This window comes from Oncorhynchus masou, chromosome 22 (genome assembly GCF_036934945.1).
Source record: "Oncorhynchus masou masou isolate Uvic2021 chromosome 22, UVic_Omas_1.1, whole genome shotgun sequence".
Taxonomy (NCBI): Eukaryota; Metazoa; Chordata; class Actinopteri; order Salmoniformes; family Salmonidae; genus Oncorhynchus; species Oncorhynchus masou.
Genome location: NC_088233.1, coordinates 58,876,375 through 58,896,534, shown reverse-complemented (window position 1 = coordinate 58,896,534; position 20,160 = coordinate 58,876,375). Strand labels below are relative to the sequence as shown.

Sequence of the window (20,160 nt, the reverse complement as noted above, 5' to 3'; positions counted from 1 at the left end):
GTCACTTGCCCAGAGGGCAGTTTCAACCCTTACCCGTTCCACAACGGCCGTGGTCGCACCTGTCGGTGGATTCCTCCATCACAGGGTAACACCACGATCCTGGTTGTTGTGGATCGGTTTTCTAAGTCCTGTCCTCTCCTCCCTTTGCCCGGTCTCCCTACGGCCCTACAGACTGCGGAGGCCCTGTTTACACACGTCTTCCGGCACTACGGGGTGCCTGAAGACATAGTATCTGATCGAGGTCCCCAGTTCACGTCAAGGGTCTGGAGGGCATTCATGGAACATCTGGGGGTCTCGGTCAGCCTTACCTCGGGTTTCCACCCCGAGAGTAACAGGCAGATGGAGAGAGTGAACCAGGATGTGGGTAGGTTTCTGCGGTCCTATTTCCAGGACCGGCCGGGGGAGTGGGTGGTGTTTGTGCCCTGGGCAGAGATGGCCCAGAACTCCACCACTAACCTCTCCCCCTTCCAGTCCGTACTGGGGTACCAGCCGGTCCTGGCACCTTTGCATCAGAGCCAGATCGAGGCTCCTGCGGTGGATGACTGGTTTAGGAGCGCTGAGGAGATCTGGGATGCCGCTCATGTGGACCTTCAGCGGGCCGTGAGGCGCCAGAAAACCTATGCAGATCGCCACCGCTGAGAGTTCCCGGTGTTCGCACCGGGGGACCGCGTCTGGCTCTCGACCCGAAACCTGCCCCTCCGCCTGTCCTGCCGGAAGCTGGGCCCGCGGTTTGTGGGGCCATTCAAAGTCCTGAGGAGACTGAACGAGGTATGTTACAGGTTACAGCTTCCCCCCGATTATCCTTTTAACCCCTTGTTCCAGGTGTCTCTCCTCAGGCCGGTGGTGGCTGGTCCACTCCAGGAGTCTGAGGTGCGGGTGGTTCCTCCGCCCCCTCTGGACATCGAGGGGGCCCCGGCATACTCAGTTCGATCCATACTGGATTCGAGGTGTCGGGCGAGGGGCCTTCAGTACCTCGTGGAGTGGGAGGGGTACGGTCCGGAGGAGAGATGCTGGGTGCTTGTGGAGTAAGTGTTGGCCACATCGATGCTGCGGGAGTTCCACCGTCTCCATCCGGCTCGCCCTGCGCCTCACCCTCCAGGTCGTCCCCGTCAGCACGTTGCTGGAGCGTACTGTCACGACTTCCGCCGAGGTCGGTCCCTCTCCTTGTATGGCGACGGTCAGCGGTCGACATCACCGGTTTTCTAGCCATCGCTGATCCAACTTTCATTTTCCATTGGTTTTGTCTTTATTTTCTACACACCTGGTTTTCAATATCCAATTACATGTTCATGTATTTAACCCTCTGTTTCCCCCATGTTTGTTGTGCGTGATTATTTCTATGTTCAGTTCGGTTCATTATGGCTGGTTTTTCGACGGGTGCTGTGTTCACCCGTGCGTTATATTTACCGTTGGTTTTTGGTCAAATGTATTTGTTTACCGTGTGCCTATTGTTTGCACCTTCTGACACACCTGCATAGCTGTTTTAGCGGTGTCGGAGGTGTAACTGTGTTGGTGCAAGTGCGTTGGTGCTGTCAATTTGTTTGCTCTTGATCATTGTCACAAATTCACACCCATCCCACTCACGTTAGAAGATCAAATCGAGTTAGTGTAGGCTATATAGAACCCGGCTTAAGATCAATAGAAGACAGAACTTAGGACCAATAGAATTTGATGCTCAAATTTACTGTCATTCAACGAAATATTGAGGATTTCTATCAGCCTAATAGAGGTGTAGATTGCATCTTACATTTCAGTGTTCGCTTGAAAACAAGGCTGCGTTGGATTTATCTTAATGCGACTCCGTGCTGCCAATGTTAATGTCAGCTTTAGGTATAATGCCATGAGCTGCTTGTGAAAGTAAATTCCAACTCGGACACCGTCAAAACATCAGCTATGTGGATATAGGCTAAAACGGATCTGATTGAAGTAGGCCCTTATATTTTGGGTTCTGATGGGTTACAACAGTGGAGCTAAGCTCACGAGGCACTAATAACTTCAAGAATCAATGGTTACATATCATTCATTTATAAGTCCAAAAATGGATTGCCCCTTTAGGTTTACCAGGCCAAGTGTCCATGGTTTTCATGTCTCAGCAAAAGCCTTGCTCAGACAGCTAGCCTGCCTTGTTTTTCACCTTTCTGTGTGTGTTTGCTTGCTTTGGTCACTGACAGCACATCACCTTATATCACATTGCACTTTTTTTAACATCTGTCTGTTTTGAATGCTTGCAATGTTGTTGTTTTTTTGTTTTGTTTACACTGTCCCATGGTCTTGTTGCCTTTCTACTTGGCCGATTTGCTGAATGAGCTAACCGACTCCATGTTTGTTCTTCTTTTTGTCTTTTTCTTTATATACCCCTCCCTCCATCCATCCATCATTACTGTATCACACCTCACCTGCCTATCTGTGCCTGGCTGTCTCTCTCGCTGCTGGTTTTGTGGCTGTTTGCTCTGTGTTGCATCTGCATGTGTGGGCATTCGTGTGTGTATTCGTCTGTGTGTGTTGTGTGTATCTGTGTGTCTTTGTGCACCCCCTGCTTTTGGTACTGTTCATATTATGCGTATGCTCCCTTCTTTCTACCCAAAATGTAGCCTCTCAGAAAGTTCTGTGTACCCCCCCCGTCTCCAGACTTCTCCCAGTCGCCCAGCTCCAGCCCCTGCCCCTCCCCCGAGCCCCTTGCCCCCCACACCAACTGGACAGTTGCCCATCGCGCCCCCACCCCCAACTCCCTGGCCCCGGACAGCGGGCAGCTGCTGCCACCCGACCCCAGCAACCAAACCCTCCCGGCCAAGCCCAAACTGCTGCCCAAGCCCCTTGCGTCCACCCACTCCAACCCCCTTCCGGAGACCCCCTCCCTCAGCCCAGTGATTGTGCCCCCCAAGTCGGAGACCTCTACCCCCTGTCAGCCCCCATCCCCCTCCTCCTCCGCCACCTCTGTCACATCTCTCAGAGCACCCCCGAGCAGCCCCATGGGGCAGCGGCGCCCTGCTCTCACAACGCCCTCCCCCACAATCCCCCAGCTCTCTGTCACCCATGCCCCCGATGCAGTGCCCCTCTCGCCCATTCAATGGCATCCCTTCCATCCAGTGGCGCCCTCACCCACCCCCTCGCCCACACCATCTCCCTCTCACTCGGGCACTGACTACGGTCCCAAATCTATCCCCCTCATACAGGTTACCCCTCACCCATCCCCCCGGGGCAGCCCCCTCCCCACCCCCAAGGGCACCCCTGTGCACACACCCAAGGAGAGCCCGGCGGGCACGCCCAACCCCACGCCGCCCCCCAGCCCATCTATCGGCGGTATGCCCTGGAGGACACGCCTCAACTCCATCAAGAACAGCTTCCTGGGCTCGCCACGCTTTCACCGCAGGAAACTACAAGGTACTGACAGAGGAAAAAGAAATGGGTTTCCTAAAGCCTTCAAAGTGAAAATAGTCATTCCTTTTTTGTTCAGAACTCAGCTGCACAGCCGTGAGAAAACAATTATAAAATCAATGTTTGACAGTCAATCTTTTGCGAGTGGATGAACAACATTTGTTGCATTAGGAACTTTGTTGTTCTGAGTATAGATCTGCAAGAGAAATAAAGAACTACTTTAGCTATGAAGGCTTTGGGATACCCATCTCTGATTGTTGCTTTATGAGAGCAGGCTGCATGCATTTCGGCTCCCGAGTGGAGCAGCGGTCTAAGGCACTGCATCTCCATGTTAGAGGCGTCACCACATACCCTTTTTGGATTTGAGGCTGTGTCACAACCGACTGTGATTGGGACTCCCATAGGACGGCACACAATTGGTGGCCGGGGTAGGCCGTCATTGTAAATAAGAATTTGTTCTTAACTGTCTTGCCTAGTTAATAAAGGTTAAAAAAAATGCAACAAGCTTTTGATCCCCTTTCTAACCTTTGCGCTTTCTCTAACCTGTGACCTTGCTTCTCTCTACCCAGTTCCCACACAAGAGGAGATGTCCAGCCTCACACCAGAGTCTTCCCCAGAGTAAGTACCTTTACCTATCCTCTCCATGTCAACACAACTCAGTCCTTACATACGACACACTGACTAACGTAACACACACACGCACACAAACACAGCATCACCCCAGAGTAAGTACCTTTACCTGTCTTCTCCAATTCCACACAATACAGTACACACACACACAAAGTAGAGTATCAATAGATGGTCGGGTGGCCGGCACATAATTACAAATCATATGTTAAACTGCAAATTGACCGCAATAAGCCCAAACAGATGTAATATTTGATTATAACGCAATCATTTAAACCTTGCTTACATTTATATACAATCACGTGTTTCTCTATTATGTGTTGGAATACTTGGGAACAGGTTTCCAAATTTCTCACTTGGAGCCGATATCCTGGTGTCTTTTCTGTCCAACAATGAAAATAAAATCAAAAGTTTTGTGTATATATATAGAAAATAATAGAGCCCTTAGGAGCAATGTAAGAGTAAATAAAATATAAAATGCTGTTGTATATCCTACCCTAGGAAATACAAAGGCAGCATCTCACCAGACTCATCCCCAGAGTAAGTATTCAGACTCATCCCCACTTCAACTCCCTCACTCACTCAGTACCTATTTCCCCCGGTCTCTCTCTCTCTCTCTGTCTCGCTCTCTCTCTCTGTCCCTCACTCAGAACCTATTTCTCCCGGTCTCTCTCTCTGTCTCGCTCTCTCTCTGTCCCTCACTCAGTACCTATTTCTCTAGGTCTCTCTCTCTCTCTCTCTCTGTCCCTCACTCAAATCAAATAAAATAAAATTTATTTATATAGCCCTTCGTACATCTGCTAATATCTCAAAGTGCTGTACAGAAACCCAGCCTAAAACCCCAAACAGCAAGCAATGCAGGTGTAGAAGCACGGTGGTTAGGAAAAACTCCCTAGAAAGGCCAAAACCTAGGAAGAAACCTAGAGAGGAACCAGGCTATGTGGGTTGGCCAGTCCTCTTCTGGCTGTGCCGGGTAGAGTTTATAACAGAACATTGGCCAAGATGTTCAAATGTTCATAAATGACCAGCATGGTCGAATAATAATAAGGCAGAACAGTTGAAACTGGAGTAGCAGCACGGCCAGGTGGACTGGGGACAGCAAGGAGTCATCATGTCAGGTAGTCCTGGGGCATGGTCCTAGGGATCAGGTCCTCTGAGAGAAAGAAAGAGAGAGAGAAGGAGAGAATTAGAGAATGCACACAGATTCACACAGGACACCGAATTGGACAGGAGAAGTACTCCAGATATAACAAACTGACCCCAGCCCCCCGACACATAAACTACTGCAGCATAAATACTGGAGGCTGAGACTCAGTACCTATTTCTCTCTGTCCCTCACTCAGTACCTATTTCTCAATTCAATTCAATTCAATTGACTTTATTGACATGGCAAGTTCATTATTACTTACATTGTCAAAGTATACATATCGAAAAATAAAAATACATATATATTTATATATAAATAAATGGTGGGACCAACAGCAATAATAATAGTAGTAGTGGACATGGGATTACCATTAACAACAACTACAACAACAATATTAATGAAAACAACAATACATTAAAGCAATGGTAGTAGACCAGTGTAAACATGACTGAGAAGACACATGACCGAGAAGCCACATAACCTGGTAGTAGACCAGTGTCAACATGACTGAGAAGACACATGACGTGGTATGAAAGACAAAACAAAACAAGATGGGAAATATTATCGCCATTACATTGCACTTTTCACTGGCTGTCCCTCAGGTTGTGGCTGCCAAAACTGCACATTTGGGCTTTTGAATTATACTTTTGGTGCAGCTCTGTCTCTACCTCTCTCCTGGAGCAGAGTGAGCACAGCCTGTCCTCTCTGGGCAGCCAGGTTTGTCTGTGACGACTGGACTCTATAGCCTATTTCTCCCTGTCCCTCACTCAGTACCCATTTCTCTTTGGTCTCATTCTCTCTCTCCCTCTCTCTCTCTCCCTCTCTCCCTCCCTCCAAGGGGCTTTATTGGCATGGGAAACATGTGTTATGTGTTAACATTGCCAAAGCAAGTGAGGTAGATAATATACAAAAGTGAAATAAACAATACATATTAACAGTAAACATTACACATACAGAAGTTTCAAAACAATAAAGACATTACAAATGTAATATTATATATGTATATATATATATATATATATATATATATATATATATATGTATATATATATATACACAGTGTTGTAACAATGTCTCTCTCTCTGTCTCTGTGTGTGTGTGGGGGGGGGGGGCTTTATTGGCACAAAACATGCTGCTGTGATGGCACACTATTTCATCCAACAGATACGGGAGTTTCTAATATGGTCATACATTTGGCAGGAGTTTTCCACCTCAGTTTCTGGGCAGTATGCACATTGCCTGTCTCTCTTAAGAGCCAGGACTGCCTACAGCGGCCTCTCTCAATAGCAAGGCTATGCTCACTGAATCTGTACATAGTAGAAGTGTACCCCTTAAGGATCAGACCCTTTTTTTCAATTATCGCCTAAAATGACATCTAACTGTCTGTAGCTTAGGACCTGAGGCAAGGATATGCATATTCTTGATACCATTTGAAAGGAAACACTTTGAAGTTTGTGGAAATGTGAAATGAATGTATGAGAATATAACACATTAGATCTGGTAAAAGATAATACAAATAAAAAACATGCATTTACCCCCCCCCCCCCCCCCCATCATCTTGAAATGCAAGAGAAAGGGCATTATATGATAACTTTTGGATATCAGACCGTTGGTAACTCACCAGCATTACTACAAGAAGTACGACTTTCCCGAATTGGATCCTTTGTTTATACCCCCCAGGGCAATTGAACCCAGATGCCACCGGCGGAGAAGAGGTATTCGGAGTGAACTTCTAGTCCGACTCATAAGGCCTGCACACCATCCACCGCTTCCAAGTATATTACTCACTAATGTTCAGTGCCTGGACAATAAAGTAGAAAAAGTTCAGGGCGAGGATCTCTTTCCAGAGAGACATCGGGGACTGTAGCATACTCTCTTTCACGGAATCATGGGTCTCTCCAGATATACTGTCCCCGTCAATACAGCCAGCTGGGTTCTCAGTACATCGTGGAGACAGAAATAAAGAACTCTCTGGGAAGAAGAAAGGCGGTGGTGTATGGTTCATGATTAAATACTCATGGTGTGACTTCGATAATGTACAGGAACTCAAGTCCTTTTGTTCATTTGACCAAGAATACCTCACATCAAATGCCGCCTGTATTACCTCCCAAGAGGTTATAGTTACAGCTGTGTATATTCCCCCTCAACCTGATACCACGACGGCCCTCAGAACTACACTGGACTTTGTGCAAACTGGAAACCACATATCCTGAGGGCACATTTATTCTAGCAGGGAATTTTAACAAGGCACATTTGAGGAAAACGCTTCCGAAGTTCTAGCAGCACATTGCCTGTACTATTCACGCTTCAAAAATTCTCAAATGTGTTACTCTCTCTTCCGGGATGGCTACAAGGCCCTCCCCCACCCTCCCTTTGGCAAATCAGATCACGCAGACAGGGATATGTTCCAGATTGCCTCTGAGAATAACATTGACGTATAAACGGACACAGTGACTGAGTTCATCAGGAAGGGGATGTTGTTCCCACTGTGACTATTAAAACCTACCCAAACCAAAAACCGTGGATAGATGGCAGCATTCGCACAAAATGGAAAGCGCGGGCCATCGCATTGAGTCACGTCAAGGTGACTGGGAATATGGCTGAATACCAACAGTGTAGTTATTACCTCCATAAAGCAATCAAACAGGTACAACGTCAGTACAGAGACAAAGTGGAGTCTCAATTCAATGGCTCAGACACGAGATGTATGTGGCAGTGTCTACAGACGATAACAGACAACACAGGGAAAACCGGCCACGTGGCTCCCAGACAAACTAAACACCGATGTGAGTAAAATATTTAACCCTCACAAGGCTGCCGGGCTAGACAGCCTCCCTAGACGTGTCCTCAGAACTAAATAACTTTTTTGCCCGCTTTTTGGTTGCGGGCCACTGACACGGCCCGCAACCAAAACATGCGGACTCTCCTTCACTGCAGCCGAGGTGAGTAAAACATTTAAACGTGTTAACCCTCGCAAGGCTGCAGGCCCAGACGGCATCCCCAGCCGCGCCCTCAGAGCATATGCGCAGACCAGCTGGCTGGTGTGTTTACGGACTTATTCAATCAATCCCTATCCCAGTCTGCTGTTCCCACATGCTTCAAGAGGCCACCATTGTTCCTGTTCCCAAGAAAGCTAAGGTAACTGAGCTAAACGACTACCGCCCCGTAGCACTCACTTCCGTCATCATGAAGTGCTTTGAGAGACTAGTCAAGGACCATATCACCTCCACCCTACCTGACACCCTAGACCCACTCCAATTTGCTTACCGCACAAATAGGTCCACAGACGATGCAATCTCAACCACACTGCACACTGCCCTAACCCATCTGGACAAGAGGAATACCTATGTTAGAATGCTGTTCATCGACTACAGCTCAGCATTTAACACCATAGTACCCTCCAAACTCGTCATCAAGCTCGAGACCCTGGGTCTTGACCCCGCCCTGTGCAACTGGGTACTGGACTTCCTGACGGGCCGCCCCCAGGTGATGAAGGTAGGTAACAACATCTCCACCCCGCTGATCCTCAACACTGGGGCCCCACAAGGGTGCGTTCTGAGCCCTCTCCTGTACTCCCTGGTCACCCACGACTGCGTGGCCACGCACGCCTCCAACTCAATCATCAAGTTTGCGGACGACACAACAGTGGTAGGCGTGATTACCAACAACGACGAGATGGCCTACAGGGAGGAGGTGAGGGCCCTCGGAGTGTGGTGTCAGGAAAATAACCTCACACTCAACGTCAACAAAACTAAGGAGGTGATTGTGGACTTCAGGAAACAGCAGAAGGAACACCCCCCTATCCACATCGATGAAACAGTAGTGGAGAGGGTAGTAAGTTTTAAGTTCCTCGGCATACACATCACAGACAAACTGAATTGGTCCACCCACACAGACAGCATCGTGAAGAAGGCACAGCAGCGCCTCTTCAACCTCAGAAATTCGGCTTGTCACCAAAAGCACTCACAAACTTCTACAGATGCACAATCGAGAGTATCCGGTCGGGCTGTATCACCGCCAGGTACGACAACTGCTCCGCCCTCAACAGTAAGGCTCTCCAGAGGGTAGTGAGGTCTGCACAACGCATCACCGGGGGCAAACTACCTGCCCTCCAGGACACCTACACCACCCGATGTCACAGGAAGGCCATAAAGATCATCAAGGACAACAACCACCCGAGCCATTGCCTGTTCACCCCGCTATCATCCAGAAGGCGAGGTCAGTACAGGTGCATCAAAAAACAGCTTCTATCTCAAGGCCATCAGACTGTTAAACAGCCACCACTAACATTGAGTGGCTGCTGCCAACACACTGACTCAACTCCAGCCACTTTAATAATGGGAATTGATGGGAATTGATGTAAAATATATCACTAGCTACTTTAAACAATGCTACTTAATATAATGTTTACATACCCTACATTATTTATCTCATGTATACGTATATACTGTACTCAATATCATCTACTGCATCTTTATGTAATACATGTATCACTAGCCACTTTAAACTATGCCACTTTGTTTACATACTCATTTCATATGTATATACTGTACTCGATACCATCTACTGCATCTTGCCTATGCCGCTCTGTACCATCACTCATTCATATATCTTTATGTACATATTCTTGATCCCTTTACACTTGTGTGTATAAGGTAGTAGTTTTGGAATTGTTAGCTAGATTACTTGTTGGTTATTACTGCATTTTCGGAACTAGAAGCACAAGCATTTTGCTACACTCACATTAACATCTGCTAACCAAATAAAATTTGATTTGATTTGATTTGATTTTGGGCCGACCAGCTGTCTGGAGAGTTTACAGACATTTTGAATCTCCCCCTATCCCAGTCTGCAGTCTCCACTTGCTTCAAGATGTCCACCATTGTTTCTGTACCAAAGAAACATTCACTTCTGTCATCATGAAGTGATTTGAGGATCTAGTGAAGGATGATATCACCTCCACCTTACTTGACACCCTAGACCCACTTAAATTTACATATTGCCCCAATAGATCCACAGATGATACAATCACCATCGCACTGCCTGGCGTCCTATCCCATCTGGACAAGAGGAATACCTACAGTGTGTAAGAATGCTGTTCATTGACTATAGCTCAGCCTTCAACACCATAGTACCCTCCAACCTCATCACTAAGCTCAGGGCCCTGGGATTGAACCCCGCCCTGTGCAACTGAGTCCTGGAATCCCCCCCCAGGTGGTGAAGGTAGGAAACAGCACCTCCACTACACTGATCCTCAACACAAGCCCCATGTGATTAGCCCACTCCTGTATTCCCTGTTCACACATGACTGCATGGACACGCAGGAGATTGCCTACAGGGAGGAGGTGAGGACCCTGGCAGAGTGGTGGCAGGTAAATAACCTCTTCCCTGAACATCAACAAAACAAAGGAGCTGATCATGGACTTCAGGAGACAGCAGTGCATCCACCCAGTGCATCACCGGGGTAACACTGCCTGCCCTCCAGGCAATGATGCCAACTTAGCAATTTTGTTGCTAGATTTAGCAACTTTTCAGACTACCGTGACAACTTTTTTTTCAAACAGCACCTAGCAACTAATTTAGCAACTTTTGAAAAGTGACTCAAACGCTAAAATGCGCTCCTCTAAATGACACAAAAAGATTTTCTCTGTCACACACTCTAGCTGCCTGTGCACGAGCTGAGCGTCTGCTACTGCAGCCAGGCATGATAACTAACTACCAATACACTGCTTAAATCTATAATTGTTCAGAATGTGTAGGTTTACTAGATAAAAAGAAAATAAACCAAATGTAATTGTTCAATAACGTGTAATGTGTAATTGTTCAATAATTAAATGTTGTGTTTAAAAATAAACATATCTGATCACATAAAATGTGTTGTGTTTATATTACTTTTACAATCAAAAAATATGCGATTTACAAATGTCAAATCATATTTCAGCCGAGAGGGCCAGTCAATTTGAGTAACGTTGTATATTCTACGTAATGTTTTAGTTATTATGCAACGATATCACAACGTCATTTAGCAACTGATGGCAACACTGCCTCCATGACACCTACCCTGAGCCACGGCCTGTTCACCCCACTATCATGCAGAAGGTGAGGCCAGTACAGGTGCATTAAAGCTTGGACCGAGAGACTGAAAAACAGCTTCTATCTCAAGACCATCAGACTGTTAAATAGTCATCACTAGCCGGCTACCACCGGTTACTCAACACTGCTCCTTAGAGGCTGCTGCCCTATGTACAGTACATTGACATGGAAACATGATGACTTAAATAATGGAACACTAGTCACTTTAACAATGCTTACATACTGTTTTACTAATTTCATATGTATAGTATATACTGTATTCTACTGTATTTTGGTCAATGCCACTGACATTGCTTGTCCTAATATTTATGTATTTCTTAATTCCATTCTTTTACTTTCAGATTTGTGTGTATTGTTGAGGATCGTTAGGGCCAGATAGCATTCTAGTTTGCTCTGTTTTGGACCAACTTGCTCTGTCCCAGGACCAGCTTGCTTAGGGGACTCTTCTTCAGGTTTATCTCTCTGTAGGTGATGTCTTTGTTATGGAAGGATTGAGAATCACTCCCTTTCAGGTGTTTGTAGAATTTAATTGCTATTTTATGGATTTGGATAATTAGCAGTTAACAGCCTAATTCTGCTCTGCATGCATTATTTGGTAGTCTTTAATAGTTGATTCTTAGATTTGTATTTGATCATGTATGTGTTTTTGCTGTTTGTTCTTTGTTATAGAGACAAAAATATTTGAGAAGTGATTTATCCATACATCTCCAATTTGGATTGATAACTCTTTGTGTTGTTGTTTGTTTAGTGTGTTCCAATTTTCCTAGGATCTGTTAGATTCTATGGATTCTTCAATTACATAGAGCTGATTTCTCGGGAACGGGCTGTTCCTTCTTTTTCCAAAGTGTATATCTGTATTGTTTTAGCGATTCACATTAGTGAAGGTGTAATCTCAGGTTTTCTGGTTCTCTATGTTTTTGGTTGGATAGGTTTCTCAATTTCTTTCTTAGGTTTTTGCAATCCTCATCAAATAATTTATCATTGTTGTTAATTTTCTTTGTTTTTTTCTTGACATTTTTTGATTTGATAGGAAAGCTGAGAGGTCAAATATACTGTTTAGGGTTTCTACGGCCAAGTTTACACCTTCACATTTAAAGTGAAATGTTTTGTCCAGATAGTTGTCTAAAAGGGATTTAATTTGTTGTTGGCGCATTGTTTTTTGGTAAGTTTCCACACTACTTTCCTTCCATCTTTATAATTTCTTAATATTATTCAGTTCCTTTGGCTTTGATGCCTCATGATTGAGTATTGCTCTGTTCAAGTAGACTGTGATTTTTCTGTGATCTTATAGGGGTGTCAGTGGGCTAACTGTGAACGCTCTGAGAGACTGGGTTGAGGTCAGTGATAAAGTAGTCTGTAGTACTACTGCCAAGAGATTAGCTATAGGTGTACCTACCTTAGGAGTCCCCTCAAAGCCTACAATTGACTATATACATACCCTGCTGAGCATCTGGTACATGCCATTGGCTTGAGCTAGTGTAAGAGTCGGGGTTGGGCCTGTTTGCCTGCTCACGGCCGGGCGTATGAGTGACTTTCATGTTGAGGCCCTCCTTGCGGGAGTGGGGGCATGGGGTTAGTTAGCAGAAGGGGCATAGGTCTTATTTGAGGGGGCCAATATGGGGTGTGGGAATGGTTGGTTTGCGGGGGTATTGATTGGTTGGGTGTGGATGTGGCTGGTGGTGCTGTGGTCTGGATGTAGGTTCTCCCGGCGTGAATCGTCTGCCTTTCTCAATGGATTGGCTGTGCTCACTGAGCGTGTACTTTGTCAAGGTTTTTCTAAGGTTTTGATCAGTAAACATGGTCAAATAGTTTGCCATGATGTACTGTCAATTTAGGGCCAGATAGTGCTGCATTTTGCTTTGTGCTTGTGTTTCTTGTGTTGCAATTGAGTTTATTCTGATTGATTGGATGTTCTGGTCCTGAGACTTCAGTGTGTTAGTAAAACAGGTTTGTGAACTCAACCCCAGGACCAGCTGGATGAGGGGACTCTTTTCTTTGCTCAGGTCTTGGCATTGCATGGCTTGGTAATGATTTGAGAATGGGTCACTGTATTTTAGATGTTTTCAAAATTGAATTCTGCCCTGCATGCATTGTTTGTAATTTACTTCTGGACATGTAGGATAATCTTACAGAACCCTGCATGCAGGGTTTGAAAGGGGTGTTTGTCCCCTTGAGTAAAATCTTGTTTTGCAAGTGGACCCCACACCTCGCTGCCATAAAGTGCAATTGGTGCAATGAAACATTCAATTTGTTTTAGACACATTTTTATAGGTATTTCGATAAAAAATAGCTTTTTAATGGCATTGAATGCCACATGTGCTTTCCCTCTCAGTTCATTATTTGCCTGATTTAGGTGTCCAGTTGAGATTATTTTTAAACAGAAGTAATTGTAGTGTATGCAGTACTCTGTATATTTTGTACCGATTGAGAACGTAGCTCTAATTCCCTGAGATCTCTGGAAATTGTTACTTGTGGCTTTTTGGGTTTACTGCCAGGGTCCAGGTTTGACTGTACTGTCCTAGCAGGTCCAGGCTCTGTTGTAGGCCACATTCTCTCAATTCAATTTCAATTCAATTTAAGGGCTTTATTGGCATGGGAAACATATGCATTACCGAAGCAGGTGAAGTAGATAATAAACAAAAGTGAAAATAACAACAAAAATTAACAGAAAACAAAAAAAAAAAAATAAAGATGTTTCAAATGTCATTATGTCTTTACACAGTGGTTCTTCCTTTAAAAGGTACGAGCTTATGCCGCGACTGTCAGTGGTAGATGGTGGCATTCTGTCATTGCACCACACTATCACAAAGGAAACGCTGATCTATCGGTAGTCTAAATTGTGGCAATTTTCATTCTGAGTTTCTCTTCTCTGGCACTAGAGTCCTTGCATCATGCAACAACAACAAAAACTGTTGGGGGTCCTGGAGCTAAGAGAGAACTTGGGTAAATACAATGAGGGAAAAACACATTACTTGTGGACTGACATTTTTTGAAAAATAGGCTTTTGATTTCTCGCCCTCTAAAAACAGGGGGGGGGGGGTAAAGTAGCTTGTCTGTCAGCCCTGCATTAAAGACCAAAATTGGTTAAAGAAAATTGTGATAAATAAAAATATATACCAGTTTCATTTAAGGACAAAAAAATGACTGCTGTGCCATATAAATTGCAAAATAGTTGGGTAGAGGTTTTCAATTTACCCATTTATGAATTGACATGCAATTTTCCATTCCTCCTGAAAGCCCTAGTATCTCTCCGTCGCCCACACACACTTTATACATTTGCATAATAAAGGACTTAAAGGCTAATTTAATTTTAATACTTCTGACAGACAAAAAACGATGTACAAAAGGGAAAATAAATAAACATAAATATGGGTTGTATTTACAATGGTGTTTGTCTTTCACTGGTTGCCCTTTTCTTGTGGCAACAGGTCACAAATATTGCTGCTCTTATGGCACATTGTGGTATTTCACATAGTAGATATGGGAGATTATCAAAATTGGGTTTGTTTTTGAATTCTTTGTGGATCTGTGTAATCTGAGGGACATATGTGTCTCTAATATGGTAATACATCTGGCAGGAAGTTAGAAAGTGCACCTCAGTTCCCACCTCATTTTGTGGGCAGTGTGCACAGCCAATCTTTTCTTGAGAGCCAAGTCTTCCTACGGCGGCCTTTCTCAATAGCAAGGCTATGCTCACTGAGTCTGTACATAGTCAAAACTTTCCTTAAGTTAGGGTCAGTCACAGTGGTCAGGTATTTTACCACTGTGTACTCTCTGTTTAGGGCCAAATAGCATTCTAGTTTGCTCTGTTTGTTGTTAATTCTTTCCAATGTGTCAAGTAATTGTCTTTTTGTTTTCTCATGATTTGGTTGGGTCTAATTGTGTTGCTGTCCTGGGGCTTTTTGGGGTCTGTTTGTGTTTGTGAACAGAGCCCCAGGACCAACTTGCTTAGGGGACTCTTCTCCAGGTTCATCTCTGATGGCTTTGTTATGGAAGGTTTGGGAATCGCTTCCTTTTAGGTGGTTGTAGAATTTAACAGCTCTTTTCTGGATTTTGATAATTCGCGGGTATCAACCTAACTGCTCTGCATGCATTATTTGGTGTTTTACGTTGTATACAGAGGATATTTTGCAGAATTCTGAATGCAGAGTCTCAATTTGGTGTTTGTGCCATTTTGTAAAATCTTGCTTGGTGAGCGGACCCCAGACCTCACAACCAAGGACATATGGTTCTATAACTGATTAAATTATTTTTAGCCAGACCCTAATTGGTATGTCAAATTTTATGTTCCTTTTGATAGCGTATATGGCCCTTCTTGCCTTCTCTCAGCTCGTTCACTAGCTTTCAAAAGTGGGGTCACTTAGAAAATGTCCTTGTTTTTGATAGAAAATAAAAAAAAATACCATTAATATAACATCAAATTGATCAGAAATACAGTGTAGACATTGTTAATGTGGGGGGGGGGAGCATCCCGGAGTCGCATCTTCGCTGTTTACATTGAGAAGGATGTTTTGCGGGTACTATTTAATTAAGATGCCAGTTGCGGACTTGTGAGGCGTCTGTTTCTCAAACTAGACACTCTAATGTACTTGTCCTCTTGCTCAGTTGTGCACCAGGGCCTCCCACTCCTCTTTCTATTCTGGTTAGAGCCAGTTTGAGCTGATCAATGAAGGGAGTTGTACGAGATCTTCTGTTTCTTTGCAATTTCTCAAATGGAATATCCTTCATTTCTCAGAACAAGACAAGAATAGACTGACGAGTTTCAGAAGAAATTTCTTTGTTTCTGGCCATTTTGAGCCTGTAATCGAACCCACAAATGCTGATGCTCCAGATACTCAACTAGTCTAAAGAAGGCCAGTTGTATTGCTTCTTTAATCAGAACAACAGTTTTCAGCTGTGCTAACATAATTGCAAAAGGGTTTTCTAATGATCAATTGGCCTTTTAAAATGATAAACTTGGATTAGCTAACACAACGTGTCATTGGAACACAGGAGTGATGGTTGCTGATAATGGGCCTCTGTACACCTATGTAGATATTCCATAAAAATCTGGCGTTGACAGCTGCAATAGTCATTTACAACATTAACAATCTCTACACTATTTCTGATCAATTTGATGTTGTTTTAATGGACAAAAAAAGTGTTTTCTTTAAAAAACAAGGACATTTCTAAGTGGCCCCAAACTTTTGAATGATAGTGTCTATATTCCTATTTATTGAACAAGTAAACTTTTAGTACAATGTGTGTGTGTGTGTGTGTGTGTGTGTGTGTGTGTGTGTGTGTGTGTGTGTGTGTGTGTGTGTGTGTGTGTGTGTGTGTGTGTGTGTGTGTGTGTGTGTAGTGCAGTTTAGTGCAGATGTAGTGGAGGAGCTGTTTAATCTCTCTCAATTCTACAGTATTCTCCTGTACCCTGATGGTCTCTGCTTAGCTGCACTGGTCCTGCTGTTGGCCCTTCTGGAATGGAGCAGGGCCAAGTCTGGGCCGGGGGGCTTCCTCTCTGGTCTGGTAGAGGTGGTGGTCTGGTACAGGGTAACAGGCTGGACCCGGTCTAGTCTGGCTAATCTGATGGAAGTGGTGATTCTCTGGTGGTGTGCGGGGCATGTGGGGTGTGCTGGGTCTGGTGGGGCGTTGAGGGGTCTGGTGGGGCTCTCTGGTGGGGCTCTCTCTCTCTCTCATAGCTAAGTGTGAGATTTGATACTTCATAATGGAGGTTGCTAGGCAGCACCTGTTACTAGGCCTTTACCATCCTCGTGGCAGTTCTAAAGTTTGCGAGACGTGTCACTTTGCCTAGCGCCGGTTGTTTTAATCAACTGAAGCAAATAAACGCCTGGCCATTAATTACATTTTACAGAATGGACTCATGAGTGCATTTAGGTGTGTGTTCTGCAGCAAATTCTCTTAACAATAGACAAACAGGCTCATTCTGTTCAGAACATCCCAGGGTATGACACCGTGTAAAAACATAGTGATCATAAACATTGACATGAGTTTTATGATATGGAAATTTTGAAGTGCACATTTGAACTCTTGATTATTTGGCTAGCTTGTGTGACATCAAAGCAGTGTTTATTGTTATTCTCTTTAACATCTCATCTTTCAAAATACATCAATTCCTCTTAATTTACAGCATTTCACTCAATCAGACAACAAAACAAAAGTTGCCCAATTAGTGGGAGGGATGGGGCAACTTATTTTTGCGTGAGGTGCTCAAGTTCAGAACGGCTGTCATTCAAAACTCATACAGTGTTGTGAAGCGCAGAGCTTGAGCTCTGACGTCATGTATAGCATGTTACTGTACAGCCCAGCGTTCCAATTCAGTTTCTTATCAGTGCCAAAATCTGCCATTTTCAACCGATATAGAGGCACAAGTGTAAAGGGTTAAATGTATGTCAAACATGCAAACAGTCCAAATGTGAGGTTATGAATCTTCAGCCCGTAGTGATTTGTTTCAATAAAACATGTACTTTGATCAACTGTGTCAATCTGTCGTTTTCTCCCCTCCTTGCAGACTTGCCAAAAAATCCTGGTTTGGTAACTTCATCAACCTGGATAAAGAGGAGCAGATCTTCATCTTGATCAAAGACAAGCCTCTGAGCTCCATCAAGGCTGACATCGTCCATGCCTTTCTTTCGGTAGGTAAAACCTCTCTACCCCTTTCTCTCACTCTGTCTTTTTGCTCTCCTCCCTCTTTAGTTCCTCTCTCTAGTTACTCCTCCCTCTCTCCTCCCTCAAACCTTCTTCTCCTTGTGCCCTCTTACTCTACCTCTCCCATGTCTCTTTCCTTCTCCTTTACTGATCTTATTTTCTGCTCTCTGCCACTTCTCATTCAGTCATTCATTCACCACATTTTCTCACTCCTACTTTGCTTTCCCGCCTCCTTCCTTCTCTCCGGCCTGAAAACTGCTGTTCACAAATGCTCTCCATCCAACCTCACTGAGCTCGAGCTGTTTTGCAAGGAGGAATGGGAAACAATTTCAGTCTCTCGATGTGCAAAACTGATAGAGACATACCCCAAGCGACTTACAGCTGTAATCGCAGCAAAAGGTGGCGCTACAAAGTATTAACTTAAGGGGGCTGAATAATTTTGCACGCCCAATTTTTCAGTTTTTGATTTGTTAAAAAAGTTTGAAATATCCAATAAATGTCGTTCCACTTCATGATTGTGTCCCACTTGTTGTTGATTCTTCACAAAAAAATACAGTTTTATATTTTTATGTTTGAAGCCTGAAATGTGGCAAAAGGTCGCAAAGTTCAAGGGGGCCGAATACTTTCGCAAGGCACTGTATATGCATATGTTGCAGGTATGTTGCAGTATAGCCCCAATACCTGCTATCAGCCTAAGAGGGTATTTTACCATTATAACACCAATGTTGATTGGTTTAGCTTAGAGGCGCGTGAGTGCGCAGATCTGTGAATGTGTGCGTGAATATGTGTGTGTGCGTGTGCGTGTGAACATGTGTGAGTGTGTTTGCGTATGCTTACATGTTTCTGATTTATCTAGCCATTCAGTAAGCTGATTGTGTTGCTATCCCTCCCATTTTCCTTTTGAATGGCACTCTGTACTCCAGGGCTACATCCCAATTGGCACCTTTTTCCCTACATAGTGCACTACTTTCGACCAGAGCGCTGTGGGTCCTGGTCAAAAGTAATGCACTATGTAGGGAATAGGGTGGCATTTGGGACGCAACCAGGTCAATAGAAAATCAACACGGACCACTGATCATTAGCATATAGAGGCTTTGCCCTGAGTGCTGTGTGCGCGTGTGTGTGTGTGTGTGTGAGGCTACAGGTCTCTCTCTATCTCTTTGTGCTTCGCTGCATCTCCAAAGCCAGTGAATGAATAGTGAAAGCCGGTTTTCAGTGCAAGCCAACAGAGAAGCACATATAAAATTTTACTCACAGCTTTAACAAAGTCTTATAGCAAATGGAAACTCTTGCTCCACTGTAGGTCAATGGCAAACCAATCTTCTATTCCTATGAGGTAGCTATTTTGTCCCCTAGTGTATGCTTGGTGTCCCAGAGAGTAGATGGACACTTGAATAGTGGGAACTATACTCCTCAGCACTCTAGGATTAATCAAACTCTTGGCAGCAGTTTGGTGAAACATGACAATTTGGGTGTTGGCAGGGTTGACACTGCATTAGCCTGAAATATGCGTTCCAAATGGCATCCTATTCCCTATGGTATACTACTTTTGGCAAGAGCCCTATGGGCCCTAAAGTCTCTGTGCCGCGTGTCAATCTCAGATGCACTGACGTTGTAATCTGGTTAGAGTTGAATCTGTGCTTGGTTGCATCAGGGTAATTTTAATAACGTTTTATTCAACCTGTTTTTTATATAGGTATGAGGTATGTGGCAAAAAGCTGAAAGTCACTCTCAATCTGTTATCTCTTTACTCACTTGAACGAGTGAGTCTTTCTCTGTGACACTTTTTCTCCCTCTCTCTGTATGCTCCTCACTCTCTATTCCCTCTCTATGATCCTCTATCCCTACTTCTTTCCTCAGGAGCCACACAATCAGCCGCTCCACCTCTTTCTCTCTCCCCCATTTTTCTCCCTCTCTCACCCTCCCTCCTTTTCTTCAGTCTCTCTTTCCTCTCTCTCTTCTTGATTCCCCCTTATATTTTTTTTATCTCTTGATTCAGAATGTCCTCTTCATAACTACAAAATAAAACAACAACAACAAAAAAGATGTATCGCTCTTCCAGATCCCTAGTCTCAGCCACAGTGTGATCAGCCAGACGAGTTTCCGGGCAGAGTACAAGTCCACAGCCGGCCCCACGGTCTTCCAGAAGCCAGTCAAGTTCCAGGTGGACATCACCTACACAGAGAGCACCACCGCCCCCAAGGAGAACGGCATCTACTCTGTCACCTTTACCCTGCTCTCAGGTACACGTACACGCATTCACACACTGCTGC

General features: G+C 44.5%; 1 protein-coding gene across 1 annotated transcript in view; it reads left to right on the top strand.

Moving 5' to 3' along the window:
- Nucleotides 1-20,160, top strand: part of brsk2a (BR serine/threonine kinase 2a) — a 557,365-nt gene that overhangs the window by 521,559 nt on the left and 15,646 nt on the right. The window contains exons 14-17 of the mRNA XM_064930639.1: nucleotides 3,174-3,381; nucleotides 3,945-3,993; nucleotides 17,751-17,874; nucleotides 19,950-20,130. Coding sequence (XP_064786711.1) covers nucleotides 3,174-3,381; nucleotides 3,945-3,993; nucleotides 17,751-17,874; nucleotides 19,950-20,130 — 562 coding nt within the window. The remainder of the gene's footprint in view (nucleotides 1-3,173; nucleotides 3,382-3,944; nucleotides 3,994-17,750; nucleotides 17,875-19,949; nucleotides 20,131-20,160) is intronic.